This window comes from Nicotiana sylvestris, chromosome 2, assembly GCF_000393655.2.
Source record: "Nicotiana sylvestris chromosome 2, ASM39365v2, whole genome shotgun sequence".
Taxonomy (NCBI): domain Eukaryota; kingdom Viridiplantae; phylum Streptophyta; class Magnoliopsida; order Solanales; family Solanaceae; genus Nicotiana; species Nicotiana sylvestris.
Window position 1 is genome coordinate 210,867,159 of NC_091058.1, and position 15,958 is coordinate 210,883,116.

General features: G+C 36.0%; 1 protein-coding gene across 3 annotated transcripts; it reads right to left on the reverse strand.

Annotated features, from left to right (window-relative positions):
• Positions 1–480: 480 nt before the first annotated feature.
• Positions 481–9,790, reverse strand: LOC138868095 (putative late blight resistance protein homolog R1A-3). 3 transcript variants are annotated; one of them, XM_070168457.1, is made up of 9 exons: positions 9,602–9,790; positions 9,345–9,418; positions 8,438–8,656; positions 7,716–8,014; positions 3,442–6,931; positions 3,292–3,363; positions 2,413–2,790; positions 1,906–2,335; positions 481–1,781 (listed from the first exon to the last, which is right to left on the reverse strand). In XM_070168457.1, the coding sequence occupies exons 4-5, from the start codon at positions 7,881–7,883 to the stop codon at positions 3,476–3,478; spliced, it is 3,624 nt and encodes a 1,207-aa protein (XP_070024558.1). In that variant the 5' UTR covers positions 7,884–8,014; positions 8,438–8,656; positions 9,345–9,418; positions 9,602–9,790; the 3' UTR covers positions 481–1,781; positions 1,906–2,335; positions 2,413–2,790; positions 3,292–3,363; positions 3,442–3,475. The 3 variants fall into 3 exon arrangements, with proteins under 3 accessions (XP_070024558.1, XP_070024557.1, XP_070024556.1); XM_070168456.1 differs by having other exon boundaries at positions 3,036–3,363; XM_070168455.1 differs by having other exon boundaries at positions 2,413–2,933; positions 3,036–3,363.
• Positions 9,791–15,958: the final 6,168 nt, after the last annotated feature.

Consider the following 15,958-nt stretch of genomic DNA (forward strand, 5'->3'; position numbering starts at 1 on the left):
CAATTACACAGGTTCTTGAGTTTTCTTTTGAATTTCATGCGTTTTGATGTTCGATTCATCGTTTTAGATTTTTTTTGTGGTTTGATCATGCGAGCGAGTTTGTATGATGTTTTATACTTGTGTAGATACTTGGTAACTCCTTCGACAACTATCACACAAAAAAATAGGCAAGTGGAGAATTCCTAGTGTGCAGCAAATGCCAATCAATCAATCAACTATGCCATAATCCCAAATATGGTGGTTGGTTATATGATTCTTTGGTATCATATTGATACAAGATGAACTTAAATTGAGCGGCACGTTTCATTGTCGATCTTGACTTGCTTGAGGTTGAGTCGTAATTGTTAGTTATATGATTCTTTGAGTTCATTAACAGTATTCATCAAGGTTTGATTAGTACTATTCTCTTCCTTTATCTAGTCTTGGACTTGATGTGCTTTGCATAGTTCATTCTTTCACATATCTTCAGACACGCTGAAATAAATTGCATTAGTTTTCCACGCTATATAGTAGGTAAAAGTTACAGTACATAGCAACTAGTAGAAAGCAGTACAAATTTGAATAGTAATAATAGAAGTAACATTACACGCATTATTCTGCTTCACATATTTGAGTCACTCAGTGTGTAGCATTTGAAAGATTGGAGTTCATAACTTGCAGGTTATACAGTCACTTGAACTCATTAGCACACATCAAAGGCGTAGTGTTGTGATGCTATTTTACATTCACTGCCTTAAAATCTTGGATTATCTTTGAACAGGAAAAAGAAAGGAACAGGAAATATGTACGATAAAGGATGGCATATGACTTTAGATAATCGTACTGCACAATGTGACTTCCAACAAGAAAACATGGCTTCAACCCAAGTTGAATGCCCAGGTAGACTACATAGAGAGAGATTTCTGGGCAGTTTACAAGCAGTTCGCGACTTTTCACATCATGAGTTAGCTTTTGCAGACAAAGATGGTGAGTCTGTGACAGAGTGCTATCGAAGCTTAGTATCAACAAAACTAGTGTGGCAGTTGAGTCGGGCTGTTGAACAACAATCAAGGCATTGTCGCTTTGAGAGGGACGAAAGAGCGAGCTTCTTGTTTGTTGTTTCACAGAGTATCAGCAAAATTATCTACACATGTAGAGCTAACTGCAACTACAGATACAGATGACTAAGTATATGCATCAGTGTTTAAGGAGATAGGCTTACACTGCTTTGCATATTCCCAAGACTAACTTTTAGGAAAGTTGATATTCACAATGCCACTCCCTAAAGCATTATTCTCATGCCCTTGTAATACTTTTCAATAGATTGTGTCATCAAAATCAACAATAGAAGCCTTTGAGATTCTTGACAGAAGAACACAAACAGCATGCTCATCAGTGATAGCCATGTTCAGTCTGCACAAGGTATTGAAAGCACAATGTATCTAGTGAAGGAGGTGATAGCTTAGCGGCTCTTGCACATTTCGATTAAAATTTTCAGCTTCCCTTATATTATCACAGCTACCAGTAGCGGTAGTACTCAAATTTGACTGAAATACTGCTTCTTTCCCACTCAAATTAGGATCGGTACATTTTTCTTGCACCAATTTGTCTGAAGTTTGCAATGGGATACCCTGTATTGATGTATTAATAGGCACTGGAGGACTTTTAATAACAATTACTGTGGCACATGAGGCCAAATATTGTACAGCAGCACCTATTGAAACATCTTGATCAAAGATACAGCAGCCTCAGCTCCAAATGTGTCGATGGGCTGATTCTTGGTGTGCGTGAATTCCACCAGCCTGCATAACAATTAAAACTCTATGCGTCGATGAGCTGATTGTGATGGTATTTCTTGAAAGATACATAAAAACTTGAAAAAGCTGAGATATAAGATAACTTTCATATAGTACAGAGGTTGCACACCTTTTGTTTCACTTCCTAAAGCACTGTTCTCATCCCTTATTATCAGTATCTGAGTGAATATTATCCCATCGTTGCGGAGAGTCAGCAATCCCATGTATGTCTCTGGACTTGAGAAGTAACGTATGATATGCAAACAATTCAAGCCATGCCCAAAAAAGAAAAGAGAGTATACAACAATAACAATTTGAAAGAACAAATCTTGGAATACATAACTAGAGTACCTTTTGGTTTACCATAAGCACACAAAATGAAGAAAAAGTGGGGAAATTAGACAAAAGTTCAATAGTAATAATTAATATCAATACAAATCCATCACTTATTCACCACACAACAAAGTAAAAGAAAAGGAATGAAATAGCTGGGAGAAGGCAATAGATGTTTGAGGATTCATCTTTAGCCTCAAAAGCTGGATGTATTCCTTACATGCTCTCTGCAAAGAAAATTATACTGGTCAATGTCCGCCACATAAAATGAAATAAAGGAGGTAATAAATTCATCTATACTCACATATTTTTCCCAGGGTAAGAATGTTCAAGACTCATTCCGAACAAGGACCTGAATCCTGTCTTCTCCCATCATATCTTCAACATATTGTTTAATCTCCCGAGCGGAATTTTCAAGATGAGGGCTCCTCCACAGATCGATAATTTTCAATGAAACAAGATCCCCGAAACTAGGCGGAATCTCCTCAAGCTTATGAGATTCCCACAGTTGTAATTTATCAAGCACATGAAAGGATTCCTCTCTAAACTCCCACTTAGCAAGACTCATTGGCTGCAACGTCAAACATTTGAGTTTCTAGAAGGTGTCTTTCTCCCCCATGTTCCATTCTTCTCCCGCGATGATTGCGACTACAAGGTACAGCTCTTCAACACCTCCATTACCCTGGAAAAATTCAATACTTTTTAATAGCTTGTGGCATCAACTTTGGCATAAAATTGTGAGAATCAATGATGAAGGCCTTGAAAGATTCTTGATGGAGGAACAAGAGTAGTAGTATGCTCATCAGTGAAGGAGGTGACAGTTACCTACATGAAAAAAGAAAGGAACAGGAAATATGAAAAAAGATGCCATAACGAAAAAGAAAGAAAACACGGTTTCAACCCAAGTTGGATGCCCAAGGAGCATACATTGGAGAGAGATTTCTGGACAGTTTACAAGCAGTTTGCAACTTTTCACAGCAGGAGTTTGCTTTTGCAGCCAAAATTGGCGACAGAGTGCTATCTACGCTTAGAATCACTAAAACTAGTGCTGCAGTTGAGTCGATTTGGGAGGGATGAAAGTGGGAGCTTCTTGTTTGTTGTTTCACAGAAGATAGAGCAAGAGCAGCAGCAAAATGATCTACACATGTAGAGCTAACTGCAACAAATGCTGGTGTATATTTACCCACAAAAAATGAAATAGCTGGGAGAGTGCATCAGAATTTAGATGTCTGAGGATGTATTCCTTACATGCTCTCTGCAAAAGAAAATTACACTGGTCAAGCACTGCCACATAAAATGAAAATGAAGAGGTAATAAGTTCGGCTATACTCACATATTTTCCCAAGGTAAAAGTGCTCAGGACTCGATCAGTTATAAACAAGGACCAGAATATTCCTACCCATATCTTCAACATCTTGCTTAATCTTCAGAGCAGATTCTTTAAGTTGAGGGCTCCTCCGTAGTTCAATACTTTTTAATGAACAAATATCCCCGAAACTAGGCGGAATCTCCTCAAGCATACGACAGTCCCGCAGTCGTAATTTCTCAAGCGCAGGAAAGGATTCCTCTCTAACCTCCCAATTAGCAAGAGTCACTCGCTGCAACGTCAGACATTTGAGATTCTGGAAGGTGTCTTCCTCCCCCATGTTCCATCCTTCCCCCTCGATGATTGCGTCTTCAAGGTACAGATCTTCAAGCTTGGGCAGTATTCCTATTGTTGATAGTGAATCGGATGTCAGAGGAAACTCATACAAACACAACATTTTCACACTCGAAGGGAAGTGAAAATCCCAAAGCCGATTTGTCGTTATAGAGAGCGCACTATCATTTGATTTTGAACTTATAAAAGTTACTTCGAAAGATTCTAGTTCATTTAAGAAGTCCAATTTCGGGAACCAATATCGCCCTGTTGAACAATCCCATGATTCCTTGAGATCAAATCGAAGCTCTTGAAGATTGGGAAACCTTTTGAAAATATCCTCTTTGTCTTTCGAATTGGAAAGCTTGAGTCCCCGTAATAATCTCAAGCTCTCTAACTTTGAGTCCTCTCCTGCCAGTATTAGTTCATCTGTATCCAAATCAAAGAAAGAACAGTCATCTATGCCCAGCACTCGCAACTTTACAAGATTCAAAATTGTTGGTAATAGCACCAAGGGTGGTCCAAAGTTATTCACCCGCAGAGTTTCCAGATTCCACAGATTTGAAAAAGACAAAGGCAGAGAGTGAACTTCTGTCTGAATGTTTAAGTACCTCAAATGAACCAATGTGCATATTTCATTCAGCAAAGAATCATTCACCGTGATAGAAAATCTATCCACTTGCAACACTCTAAGAAGCCTCAAGTGTCTTAGGTGACATATATCATAAAGACTATTGTCATCATATATGTGTCTAGTTATCCTCAAAGAACAGAGGTGTTTACCAGAATGCTTTTTCTTTTTTGAATCGAACAGGACAAAATTGTTATGCCCAAAGTGCCACTTATGATATTCAATGTTCACTTGACGTGGCATCAGATCTGAAGAAGATGACGATGGAGCAATTGAACTTATCTTGCCAAACAACTTTTCCTCTCTTGCTTTTATCAAACAAAAGTCATGCACAAGATCATGAATTTGGCAAGTCCGATCGTCACCTATTTCATTGAAAGAAATTACCAAGCTACTGGAAATTAAATTATCCAGATAAATCTCAAACAGTTTTTCCACACTCTTCATCTCTCTCTGCTCCAAAAATCCTTCAGCAAGCCATAAAATTTCCAAATTACGGACTGGAATTGCTTCGTCCTTCGGAAAACTCGCAAGGTGAATCAAGCACGACTTTAAGGGATCGGGTAAATGGTCATAACTTAATGCTATAACCCTCATCACGTCCTCTTCTTTCTGGAAAATAAAGGAATTCAAATCATTTCGAACTTCAAGCCACACACTCCTTTTCATTTCCTTCCCTGCAATGACTCCAGCAATCAAATCAACCACCAAAGGAAGTCGTTTACAGTTTTGGACTATTTCTTTTCCAACATCCACTAGTTCATCAGGGCAACTTTCTTTTCCAAAGACCTTTTTCTCTAGTAACTCCCAACTTTCTTCCAGTTTTAGAGGATCACTGTGGCGTTGTGCATGCATAGCCACTTTCTTTTCTCGAGTCGTCAAAATAATTCTACTTCCTTTCTCAACTTCAGGAAAAGGTCTTGTCAACTCATCCCATGCTGCAGTGTCCCACAAATCATCTAAGACTATAAGGTACCTCTTTCCAAACAGGTGTTTCCGTAGCTTATCAGCAACATCAATATTCTCACCGAATTTCGAAGCTGGGCCAACAACTTGATTAAAAAGTTTTTCCAGCAACCCCATCTCGTCATACTTTTGATCGACTGTACACCATGCACGGATGTCAAAATGACCAGAAATTGACTCATCATTATACACTTTATATGCCAAAGTAGTTTTACCCGAACCGGGCATACCAGTGATCGAAATGACATCTAGCGTTTTTGGTCCACTGGAGAGCTTCCTAATTATCAAGTGTGTCTCCTCTTTAAAACCTACGATTATTTTACCAGTTATTGATGACTTGCGATCAACTGGCTTGTTGGGAGAGTTCACAACAATGACACCCATGTTCTTGGGAATCTTCTCAAATAAATTTGAGATCCCTTCTTTGATAAGATTGATCTTTTCTATGGTAAAGGGAAGTGAGAAAATAAGATGTAAGAGACCATTGTCTCTTACAATAATTGAATCAATGACATCTTTTGTCTCGTATGCCACATCTAAAACACGTGCCCAGAGATCTTTATACAATTCTTGCTCAACATTCCCGAAGAAAGATCTTATGAATTCTAGATCTTCTTTCACCAGCCTGATTTCTTCCTTTATCAAAGCGACTAAATAAGCATTGGAATTGAGCAAATCATCTAAGTGTCTAAGTAGAAGATGCATGAACAGGGGTCCATCACTCATGGGAAAGCAGAGTTGAGATGAGTCTGGGGCTTTCAGGTAAACATCCTTGAGTTCTTTCTTCAGGAGTTCAATTTTTTTGAGCAAGCCTAGAGTTGCACTATTTGTTTCATCGGTACTCTCTTCATTCTTTGCTTTCTCTTCTAAGTTGCGAGCCATAGATGATACGTCCCTGGTAAGTGCTCCGACACGTGCTAGGAATTTAAACAACTTGCCATTATGAATAAAGTCCTTAGGCACATCAGTAAGAATGATTAATAGGAACTCTATCATGATATGAATGTTTCGGGCCCCTGGACTGCTAGCGGTAATAACATTTATCATGTGCTCTTGTAGATGAATTAGATACTCTCTAAGAATATCCGGAGAGGTTTGTAGGAGCTGCTTAATAAAGCGTCCAACTTTTGCTGATGTTGAAGCTTTCAAATTTGTAAGACATATGTGCATAACCTCCAACTGAGTTGGAATAATCTCCAAGAATAGATGTGTTAGCTTGAATAGTCGAGAGTGTCCACCAATTTGATTATGCCATAGGAAGCGTCCTACTCTCTCATTCATTAGTTGAAACTGAGGTAAGATATATTCAACATTCTCATGCCCAACGCAACCATTCACTATCAACTCGAGGAAATGTCTTATGTTGCCACAAACATTCTGAAGAATCTCATATTCGGTCATGAATGAAGAAAGTCGATCAACACGATACTTGGAAAAATGATGGAGATTCAGAAGGAGGAAGTCCAACTCCAATATCATCTTTTCAATCAGATCCGCGTCAACAACTTTTTGAATTTCTTCATTCTTTAAGCTCTCTATGAAATCTAGAACATTGAGTAAGTCTTTGCGAAGGGTAGAAAATGACACCTGCCAAAAGACCAGACATTATATCAAATTCTCACAAAGAAAGTCAGTTAATTCTCTATATATTATATTCTTAGAGTTTGAGCAACTGTTATATATTCAAAATAAGCATGTCAAGAAAATAGTTTACTATGCATATGCTCAACTGCATTAAAAGAATATGTTGAGCTGGTGTTTTACTAGATTATGCACTAAAAAGGGGGATGGCCAATTTAGTGAAGGTTTATTCTAACCATTCTGAGGAAGACATGAATAGAAGTAATTGTCAAACATAAAACACAACCTATTGAAAATCATAACTAAGCATGATTGATAAGCTTTATAATGTTTAGTTTTTTTTATTCTTACAATAAGAAGTTTATAATTCTATCAATAAGTTCCGATTATTTGTTATAAAATAGTGAATGCACATGTCTCTGATAGCAAAAACATGCACCTACTCGGTATTTTTACCAAAAATACTATCTTATAATGGTTAAGCGATTTAATAAAGCAAGAACATATATTAAGTGAAAAAAATTTATGTGCAGACACATGGCATGCATGTGTTGGTTTAGTATATAAAGTCACAATTAATTGGAAAGAAATAAAATAAAACAAACAAGAAACAAAATTTATCTCATGATATTAAGAGAAAAAGTAGTATAGACGTCATGTATTTCAATTTCTTCAACCATAGGTTCAATTGCCTCAATTTCTTTTTTGATCCAGGTTCATTTGCTGAAGTATGAGGTGAAGAAACAGAAGTAGGGGTGATTAAGCGAAGGAGGAAATAATCTCAACATACGTCATGGATTTCAATGTCTTCAACCATAGGTTCCTTTGCTGAAGTGGGAGGAGTAAGTTTTTGCAAATAAACACCAATAGCATCAAGGTACAACCCAGAACGCCCGTGAAATCCCACAATTGCTACACCTTCTTTCATCACAAGTGAAAATGGGGTTCCCCCAACCATAGACCCAAATGGTCCATAACTCTTTGCATTAGTTATAAAACATAGAGATTTTATAACTAAATGGTTGCCATCATGTCCAAATGTTCCGTTGATACCTGTTAAATATTCCAATGGAGTTGCCTCAAAACTACCTGAGGTTATTACAAATCACATATCAGTTAAATAAGTAGCAGAGTCGAGAATTTTGACAAAAATTCAGAAAAGTGCAAGAATATCATATTAGGATTTGAAATCTTTGGACCTAAAGCAAATCTAGACACTTAATTGAATCCTCTCAATGCAAAGGAACCGGCAAACTTTAATATGAAGCAACATGTGCATCCATATATTTGACTTGAAAGATGCTTACATAACTACAGATTGTACGTTGTGTACACTGAAAATGCAAAAAGGTGCGACACTATCATATTAAGTTGACCTATAACGTGCTATAACTGATTTAATTGTCTTGATAATTACTTTTTTTTACATAATATAAGCTCATTGTTATGACATGACACAAATTTAACTTGAGAAGAACGTTGTCTCTTCGACCATATTTTTTTCGGACTTACCTTGGCTCTTCGACCTCCACCCCCACCAAACTTTGGTGAGTCGATGGTAGTACCTTGTTCCGTAACGGTTCTGAACATGATGGAGTCTATACAATCTCCATGAGCAATCAATATTTCTTTAATGGGACTTTTCAACATGTAATTCCATTTTGATCCCCCAAAACCTCCCCATGGCTTCAAGAATATTGAGTCCGCTTGATCATAACTCACGTAATTTCCCTTCACATACATAACAAATCAATGGCTCCATCATTTGCAGTGAAAAAATATAATGAATATATATATACACTCATGTAATAGAAGAAAAGGCAAGGTACCATTACTGGCAATTTGCTTGGATTTGAGGTGAAGTTAAGGAAGTAGAGGTAATTAAGCAAAGGAGGAAATAATCACAACATATGTGAGAACTAGTTAATTTTATGGTATGTGTCACAAAAAATTACCAGTGAGTTATTAAGTGATCATTTTATAAATTAGTCCATAAATAAAAAGGAGAAACGTGACAAATATTTAAACTAATTTTTCATCTATAAAAATATCATAAAACAATAACGCTCTTCTTCATGCAATATGTTGCAACTTTTTATCTTTTTAAATCTCTATATTTCTTTGTTACCCGCTAAATACCATGATTCAAAGGTTAGAGGAACAATTTAGGGAAAGGAAAAGAGGCATAACCTCAAAAATTAACATATTGGAACCAAAAAGAAAGATGATAATCAGGGGCATCTAATTAGTAACTTATAATTTGCTATCATAAGTTAAAATTTACTAATAGTATCAAAAAGATATTTAGAGTTTTTAGTGTATAAATTTTGAAAGATAACACAATCAACAACAGAGGGTTCCTTCAAATTCCATTTATTTTGTCAACTTTAGTTGTAATAAATATTGTATCATGACATACCGATAATTTGATTGCTTTCCCTTTCTCGCTTTCCATGATTGTAATTCCTTCCCTTCCGTTCAAGTTCTCAAGATCTGATGTATAAAATATACATAAAACGTAATCAGGAGAAAAAAGAAGAAGGAGCAAGAATACAAAGGATCTGAAGAAAAGAAGCATAAAGAAAAGCCATAGCAGGAAACCATACATAAAAATTCAGTTAAATAAACTTTGTTTAGCTAAACATGATTGGCTAAGATCATGGTGGACTAGCTAACCTTTTTAATTGATGTTGAAGATGAAAAATATGAGATATGGAATGGTTGCTCCTCTCTGTTTTTGTGTATGTATGAATTCTGCCCTTTTCAACAAACCAACTACATGAGATAACAAGTTGAAAACTCTGGTGAAGGTGAGATCATTGATGTTAGGTAGAGTGTGACAAAAGGTTGGACGCCAAATTTGAAATAGTCTTAGTTTCTTTAACTTTGTTTAGAAGTGAGCACTATTTATACATTTACTCTTTTATTCATAGCTAGAAGTGTGCAACATTTGGGTTCATTCCGAGTTGATTTGATATGTTTCAACGTGAGTTTTTGGAAGTCGAAAGTTCGAAAGTTCATTAAGTTTGATTTGAGGTGCATTTCGTCGTTTCAATATTGTTATGTGTGTTTTGAGGCATCGAGTAGGTCTGTATTATGATATGGAACTTTTTTGTATGTTTAGACGGGGTCCCAAAGGGCTAAAATGAGTTTCGGATAGGTTTGGGTTGTGTTGCGCTCGTTTTTCTTATATTTCGACGTGTCGTTTCTTCAAGCATAAATGGTACAACATTGAACAAATGAGCTCCGATTTCTATTTTATTGAAGCATTAGATCCGTATCGTAATTACGGAGTCATGTAAAAAAGAATTGTCAAATTTGGACATTGGATGAGGATTTTATGGTTATTTTACTAAGAATTGGGTTGCTAGAGTTTTTTCAGATTAATTACGAAATTGTCATTGTTGTGTATTGAAAAATCTGCAATATTTCCAAATATTGAAACCAACATATCTCCTTCAATATAAGATCAATAGGAGTGATTCAAGAGCCTATCTCAACTATCATTTCACAAGGAATCCATTGGAGGTATCAAAAGTGAGTTTCGAGATCTTTTGCCACAAAAAACGAGGCAGAACAATGTTAAAATGATGGTTTTATGCATTTAACATATTTTGAGTTGGGGAGCTCGGAGTTGGGCAATTTGTCGAGGCATTTTTTAGCATATGAATTGGGGTAAGTGTTCTCTACTCGGTTTTAGTCATATTTTATGAATCTATCTTCGATTTTATCTTTTGGTTAATGAATTTTAAAGAAGAAATTGAGGGTTTTGGCCTAAAGTTTCATAATATGAATTTTTGAGTTTTGAACACCGATTCGGAGTAGGATTTGAGTGAAACTAGTATGGTTGAGCTCATAATTGAATGAGTTGACGGATTTTATGAGTTTTTTGGGGTTTCGAGGTGTGGGCTCGGGTTGAGTTTTTTAGCCAATTTTGGGCTTTTGATTAAAGATTCGATCTTTTCCGATTGGGATTGGTTCCTTTAGCATTGTTGATATATTTGAGTTATTTTTGATTAGTTTCGAGCCATTTAGAAGTCGGAACACGCGTGATGAGATTTTAACTTCTGCAACATGTAGCTTCAGGTTTACACACTTGAATCACACAGGAATTGCTTGCAACATGCCTTGATATTTTGCTCTCAACTCTTTCTTAACTTCTGCGTTTGTGCGTTAACTGTAAAAGAGAACACACTGATATTTATAGAGTTAGTTGAATAGGATTAACTAGAGTTCTAATGTTATACTCTTCCTTGGTGGAAGAATTCTAGTTATCTTCAATTTCTAACTCTTTCCCTTATCTTGGATAGAGTTCTCTTCACGTAAGGAGTCCTGCTCCTTATCGAATATGCAACCTTTTCGTCTAGGAGATATCCATCATAACCACTTATGCTTATCCCTTTCACGTGCATGCCTTGTGCTCGAATATGCCCCTATCTGTGTACACTATATATGAACCTGGTTCATGCGTGTGTTTCTTTGTCAATTATAAAAACAAACTGACTCAGGCCAACATTTTTGTTAGCTTTTCTATTGTGTGTGTTCCTATCCCTTAAGAATTGGAAAAAAGATGAGCAGTGAATTCTTGATTTCCACCAATTTAATTTCTAATGATGCAAAGCTCGAGATAATGCAATCCATTTGGTTACACTGTTAGGTGTTTGTCCTTATTTTCTTACCATATTTTATTTTCCTATCTGTTGAAAGAAACGACAACATATTTACCATAATTGGATTTTTCTTCTTATGGAAGGAAATTATAAATCTCCCATATTTGGCTAGTCCCTTTTCTTGTAGGAAAAAGTTTGGACCTTTATAAAGTGACAATCCTTCCTTTTTTATTCAGAAGCATCCATAATATCTATAGTCATATTGAGTTTGAGAGTCTTGTTTAGGGGGAGAACGTTTTGGAACAAGTGTTAGTGTATCGCTTGTGTTTGGCTCTCCATGAGGTTATCCTCTCAATATTTTTATACACTCTTTTATATAGTGGATTGCTCATCTCCGCCGTGGATGTAGGTCAATTGACCGAACCACGTTAAATGTTTGCGTCTCTTTTGATATATTTCTTGTTTGTTGTCTAATTTATCGTCGTTCAAGGTTTTCTTACTAGCTTGCGCATGACATCTAATTATTTTCGGTCGTAACAGATCCTTTGGGGACAAGGGTCTGTTCGACACCCCTGATTTTGTTTGGAAAATTGATGAAGATGCAGTATCAATGCGATATATAGTAACAAGAATGACTCTATACCTTCTGCTTAGGAAGAGTGCAAGTATTAGTTCTCTGTTAATCTTTCTTCTGCATTTATTTGTTTGAGCCCTTGTATAGTTGCAGTGGTAACATTGGGAGCTAAGACATATGGAAGAGGATTGAAGCTCCTATGACCATCCATTTTACCCTTTCTTTGAGCAACTTATCCACATTTAGTTCCGAACAAAATATTGTATAAGCCATAAGAAATACACTTAACTTACAGGAACTGTAAGAACTGAATATCCATGCATTATTCTCATGGTGAGTATGTACTTTTGATTAACATGGAAGAACTTGAGAACTATGATAAAACTATGCAAGATACTCACAAAGATCAGTGGATATAAGCCAATGGAAGATAAGATGAAGTCACTCAATGGGAGTGACACATATGAGTTAGTGAAATTGTCGAAAGGTAAAAGAGTTTTATCAAACAAATGGATATACAGAATAAAACAAGATAACCATATATACCTCTACGCCTAGGTACAAGGCGAGGTTAGTTGTTAAAGGTTTTGGCCAGAAGAAAGGAGTTGACTTTGATGAAATTTTCTCGCATGTTGTAAAGATTTCTTCATTCTAGGCTTAGCCGGGAGTCTAGATTTAGAGGTTGAGCAGATGTATGTAAAGACTGTTTTTCTTCATGGTGATTTAGGGATATTTATATGGAACAACCTGAAGACTTCGTAGTTAAGTTTGCAGATAAGCATGCATTTTGCAGAAAAATGCAAGCTTGAAGCCTGTCAATAGTTGCTCTACTTGAAGATATATTTGGCCCCTTGGTTGGAGGAGGAGTTTGTGGGGCACATGCCCATGTTGTCCAGCCAAGGGCCCAATGGTCTACTCCTATTCTCTTTTGATTTCCATTCCTATTCGAAATTGAATTTGGTTTTTATTCCCATTTAGAGTTGGTTTTGGCTTTAAGAGAAAATGCTACTCATTATTTATAAATACAACAACCTTGGAGAATTATTCTATGCTCATTGGTATAAGTCTTTAAAAGACTTAAGCATATAAGAGTATTTTTTGAAAGAGTTTCATCAAGAGAGAAGAGAGAAGAAAAAGTGTTTGTTTTGCTGCAGATTTTTGTTCTCACCGGACAACTTCAAATCACGTTTAACCGTTGGATCGGGCTGAAATTTGGACTGAGTTTTCATAACATCTTGGTCTTTGATTTAAACGGTGGAGGTCGGAATTGGAGGCCCGTAGCATCTGATTTCGAGCCCTGAACAACATCTCTAGTTTTGTGACTTCTCCTCTTTATTCAATTGATTCGTTGTTGCTATTGTTGCTCCGTGTTTGGCACTTATTGTGTAGCCAATACAGAAAATTTTTGTAACCCTCTATAGTGAAGTTTTTTGGATCTTTCTGATCCCGCGATTTTTACCTTCAATTTGATGGTTTTCTATGTTAAAATTTGGTGTTCCTTATCTTCGTTATTTTCGGATTTGCCTCTTCCTCAACATAATAGTGATAACTGTAAAAAAGAGTTCTTACACTGACCGTGCATATAATTTAAATTCCGACCAATTTATCTATTTTTTAGGTTTAAATTTTATTAACTGCTTATGCAAAGGATGTTTGCACACCCAAATCAGTCACTCAAGATAATTAGGTAAACAATTTTGGAGAAAATGATATTGTATAGGTGTTCTCAAAATAATAACCGAAAAATATATATTTATATATGTATATTGATTTATGTACGTTATATACAAAATTATACAAATTTTATACAATATTTTAGCTATCAAATATGAATAATTTCTGACATAGGCTATTAATAATATTTGCCCAACATTTTTTTGAGTAATTGGTGCGGATGGCCTTATGGCCTCACCTTCATTGTGTAGATGGAGGATCAGGCCATTTTAGTGCGTCAGTTAATATTAAGATATCTATTTTCTGTTATATAAAAAACCAGAAGATGTGAGTGCTCATTTATTTATGCTTTCTCGACATAATAGATTAGCAAATAAATTACGTAATTCTTAAGCAAGGATCTATACTTAAATAATTATTGCAACTTCCAAGAGGAATCTTTAATTTCTTTAAGCAATATATTAACTACAAGTTGAATTAAATAAAACGTGGCCGGCGCATGAAATTATTGATAGTAGGTTTGGATTAGAGCCTTGGTTTTTTTAATGGCAAGCCACCTCAACCATTCCACCGAAAATCTATTACCCCTCAATTTCAAATTAAATGAGATACTTTTATTTTTAGTCTGTTCCAAAATAAATGATATATTTCTAAATTTGGAAATAATTCAACTTTAAAATCTTTCATTTTACATATTTACCCTTAATGAGAAGTTTTTATAGCCACACAAATATAATGGCCCTACAAACTTTTTACCCCTTAAGCTTTTAAGACCACAAGTTTCAAAAGTTTCTTAAACTCCGTGCCGAGTCAAACTACCTCATATAATATAAAACGGAGGGAGTATCTTTTATCAGCAATACTGAATAATTTTGCTCACGGAAAATAGATAGATATAAAGAAATCAAACTAATATTTTACCATACTTGAAAAGATTAACTCACTCTTGGTTTGAAGAATAAATTATGAATCCACACAATAGGGAACATTTCTAGACCTGAGGGCATACCAGAAACAGTCTCTCTATCTTAAAGATAGGAGTAAGGTGTATACATTGTTTAGCTGGCAAATAGAAAAGGGTTTCCTTTCATAGCCATCCTCCCTCAAGAAAGCCTGATTTATTGGAGCTAATACATTATGATTTGTGTGGTCCTTTTAAAGTAAAATCAAAATGTGGTGCATTTTACTTTGTGACCTTCATTGATGATCATTCTCGTAAGTTCTGGGTGTATACTTTGAAATCTAAAGATCAAGCACTTGGCGTGTTTAAGGAATTTCAGGCCTTAGCTGAGTGACAGACGGGGAAGAAATTAAAATGTATTCGCACTGATAATGGTGGTGAATATTGCTTTCCCTTTGATAACTATTGCAAAGAACAAGGAATTCATCATCAGAAAACTCCGCCCAAGACGCCTCAATTGAATGGTTTGGCAGAGAGGATGAATAGAACTCTAGTTGAGAGAGTTAGATGCTTGATTTTAGAGGCTAAACTTCCAAATACATTTTGGGCAGAAGCACTTAACACTGCTGCCTATGTTATTAATTTGTGTCTTGTTATTGCTTTGGATGGTGATGTCCCAGACAGAGTTTGGTTTTCCAAAGATGTTTCTTATGAACCTGAGAGTTTTTGGGTGTAAAGCTTGTGTGCATATTCCTAAAGATGAGAGATCGAAACTGGATGTCAAAACTAAGCAGTGCATTTTATCGGTTATGGTCAAGATGATTTTGGGTATAGTTTTTATGATCCAGTTGAAAATAAACTTATTAGAAGTCGTGATGCAATATTCTTTGAAGACCAGACTATTGAAGATATTGACAAAGACGAGAAGATAGATTCTTAGAGTAATGAGAGATTTGTTGATATTGATCTAGTTTCTATTGCAAATGCACCTATTGCATCTGGAGGAACCCAAGACAATGATGGAGATAGTGATCAAGGTCAAAATGATCATCATGATGTAGATGTTATGGATTCTCCAATTGATGAAGTTATGGTTGATCGACAACCAATTCCTATTCAGGTAACTACTTTGAATGCCCCCAATACCTCTCTTAGAAGATCTACAAGGGAGAAGAAAAAAATCCATGCACTATCCTCCTGATGAGTATGTACTTTTGACTGACATGGGAGAACCTGAGAGCTATGATGAAGCCATGCAAGATACTCACAAAGAT

Coding starts and splice junctions, on each gene's coding strand:
- LOC138868095 (XM_070168457.1), bottom strand. CDS start 7,883: ATGGTTGGGGGAACCCCATTTTCACTTGTGATGAAAGAAGGTGTAGCA. Junction 6,932..7,715: donor AAGACATTGAAATCCATGAC/GTATGTTGAGAT, acceptor GTCTTTTGGCAG/GTGTCATTTTCTACCCTTCG.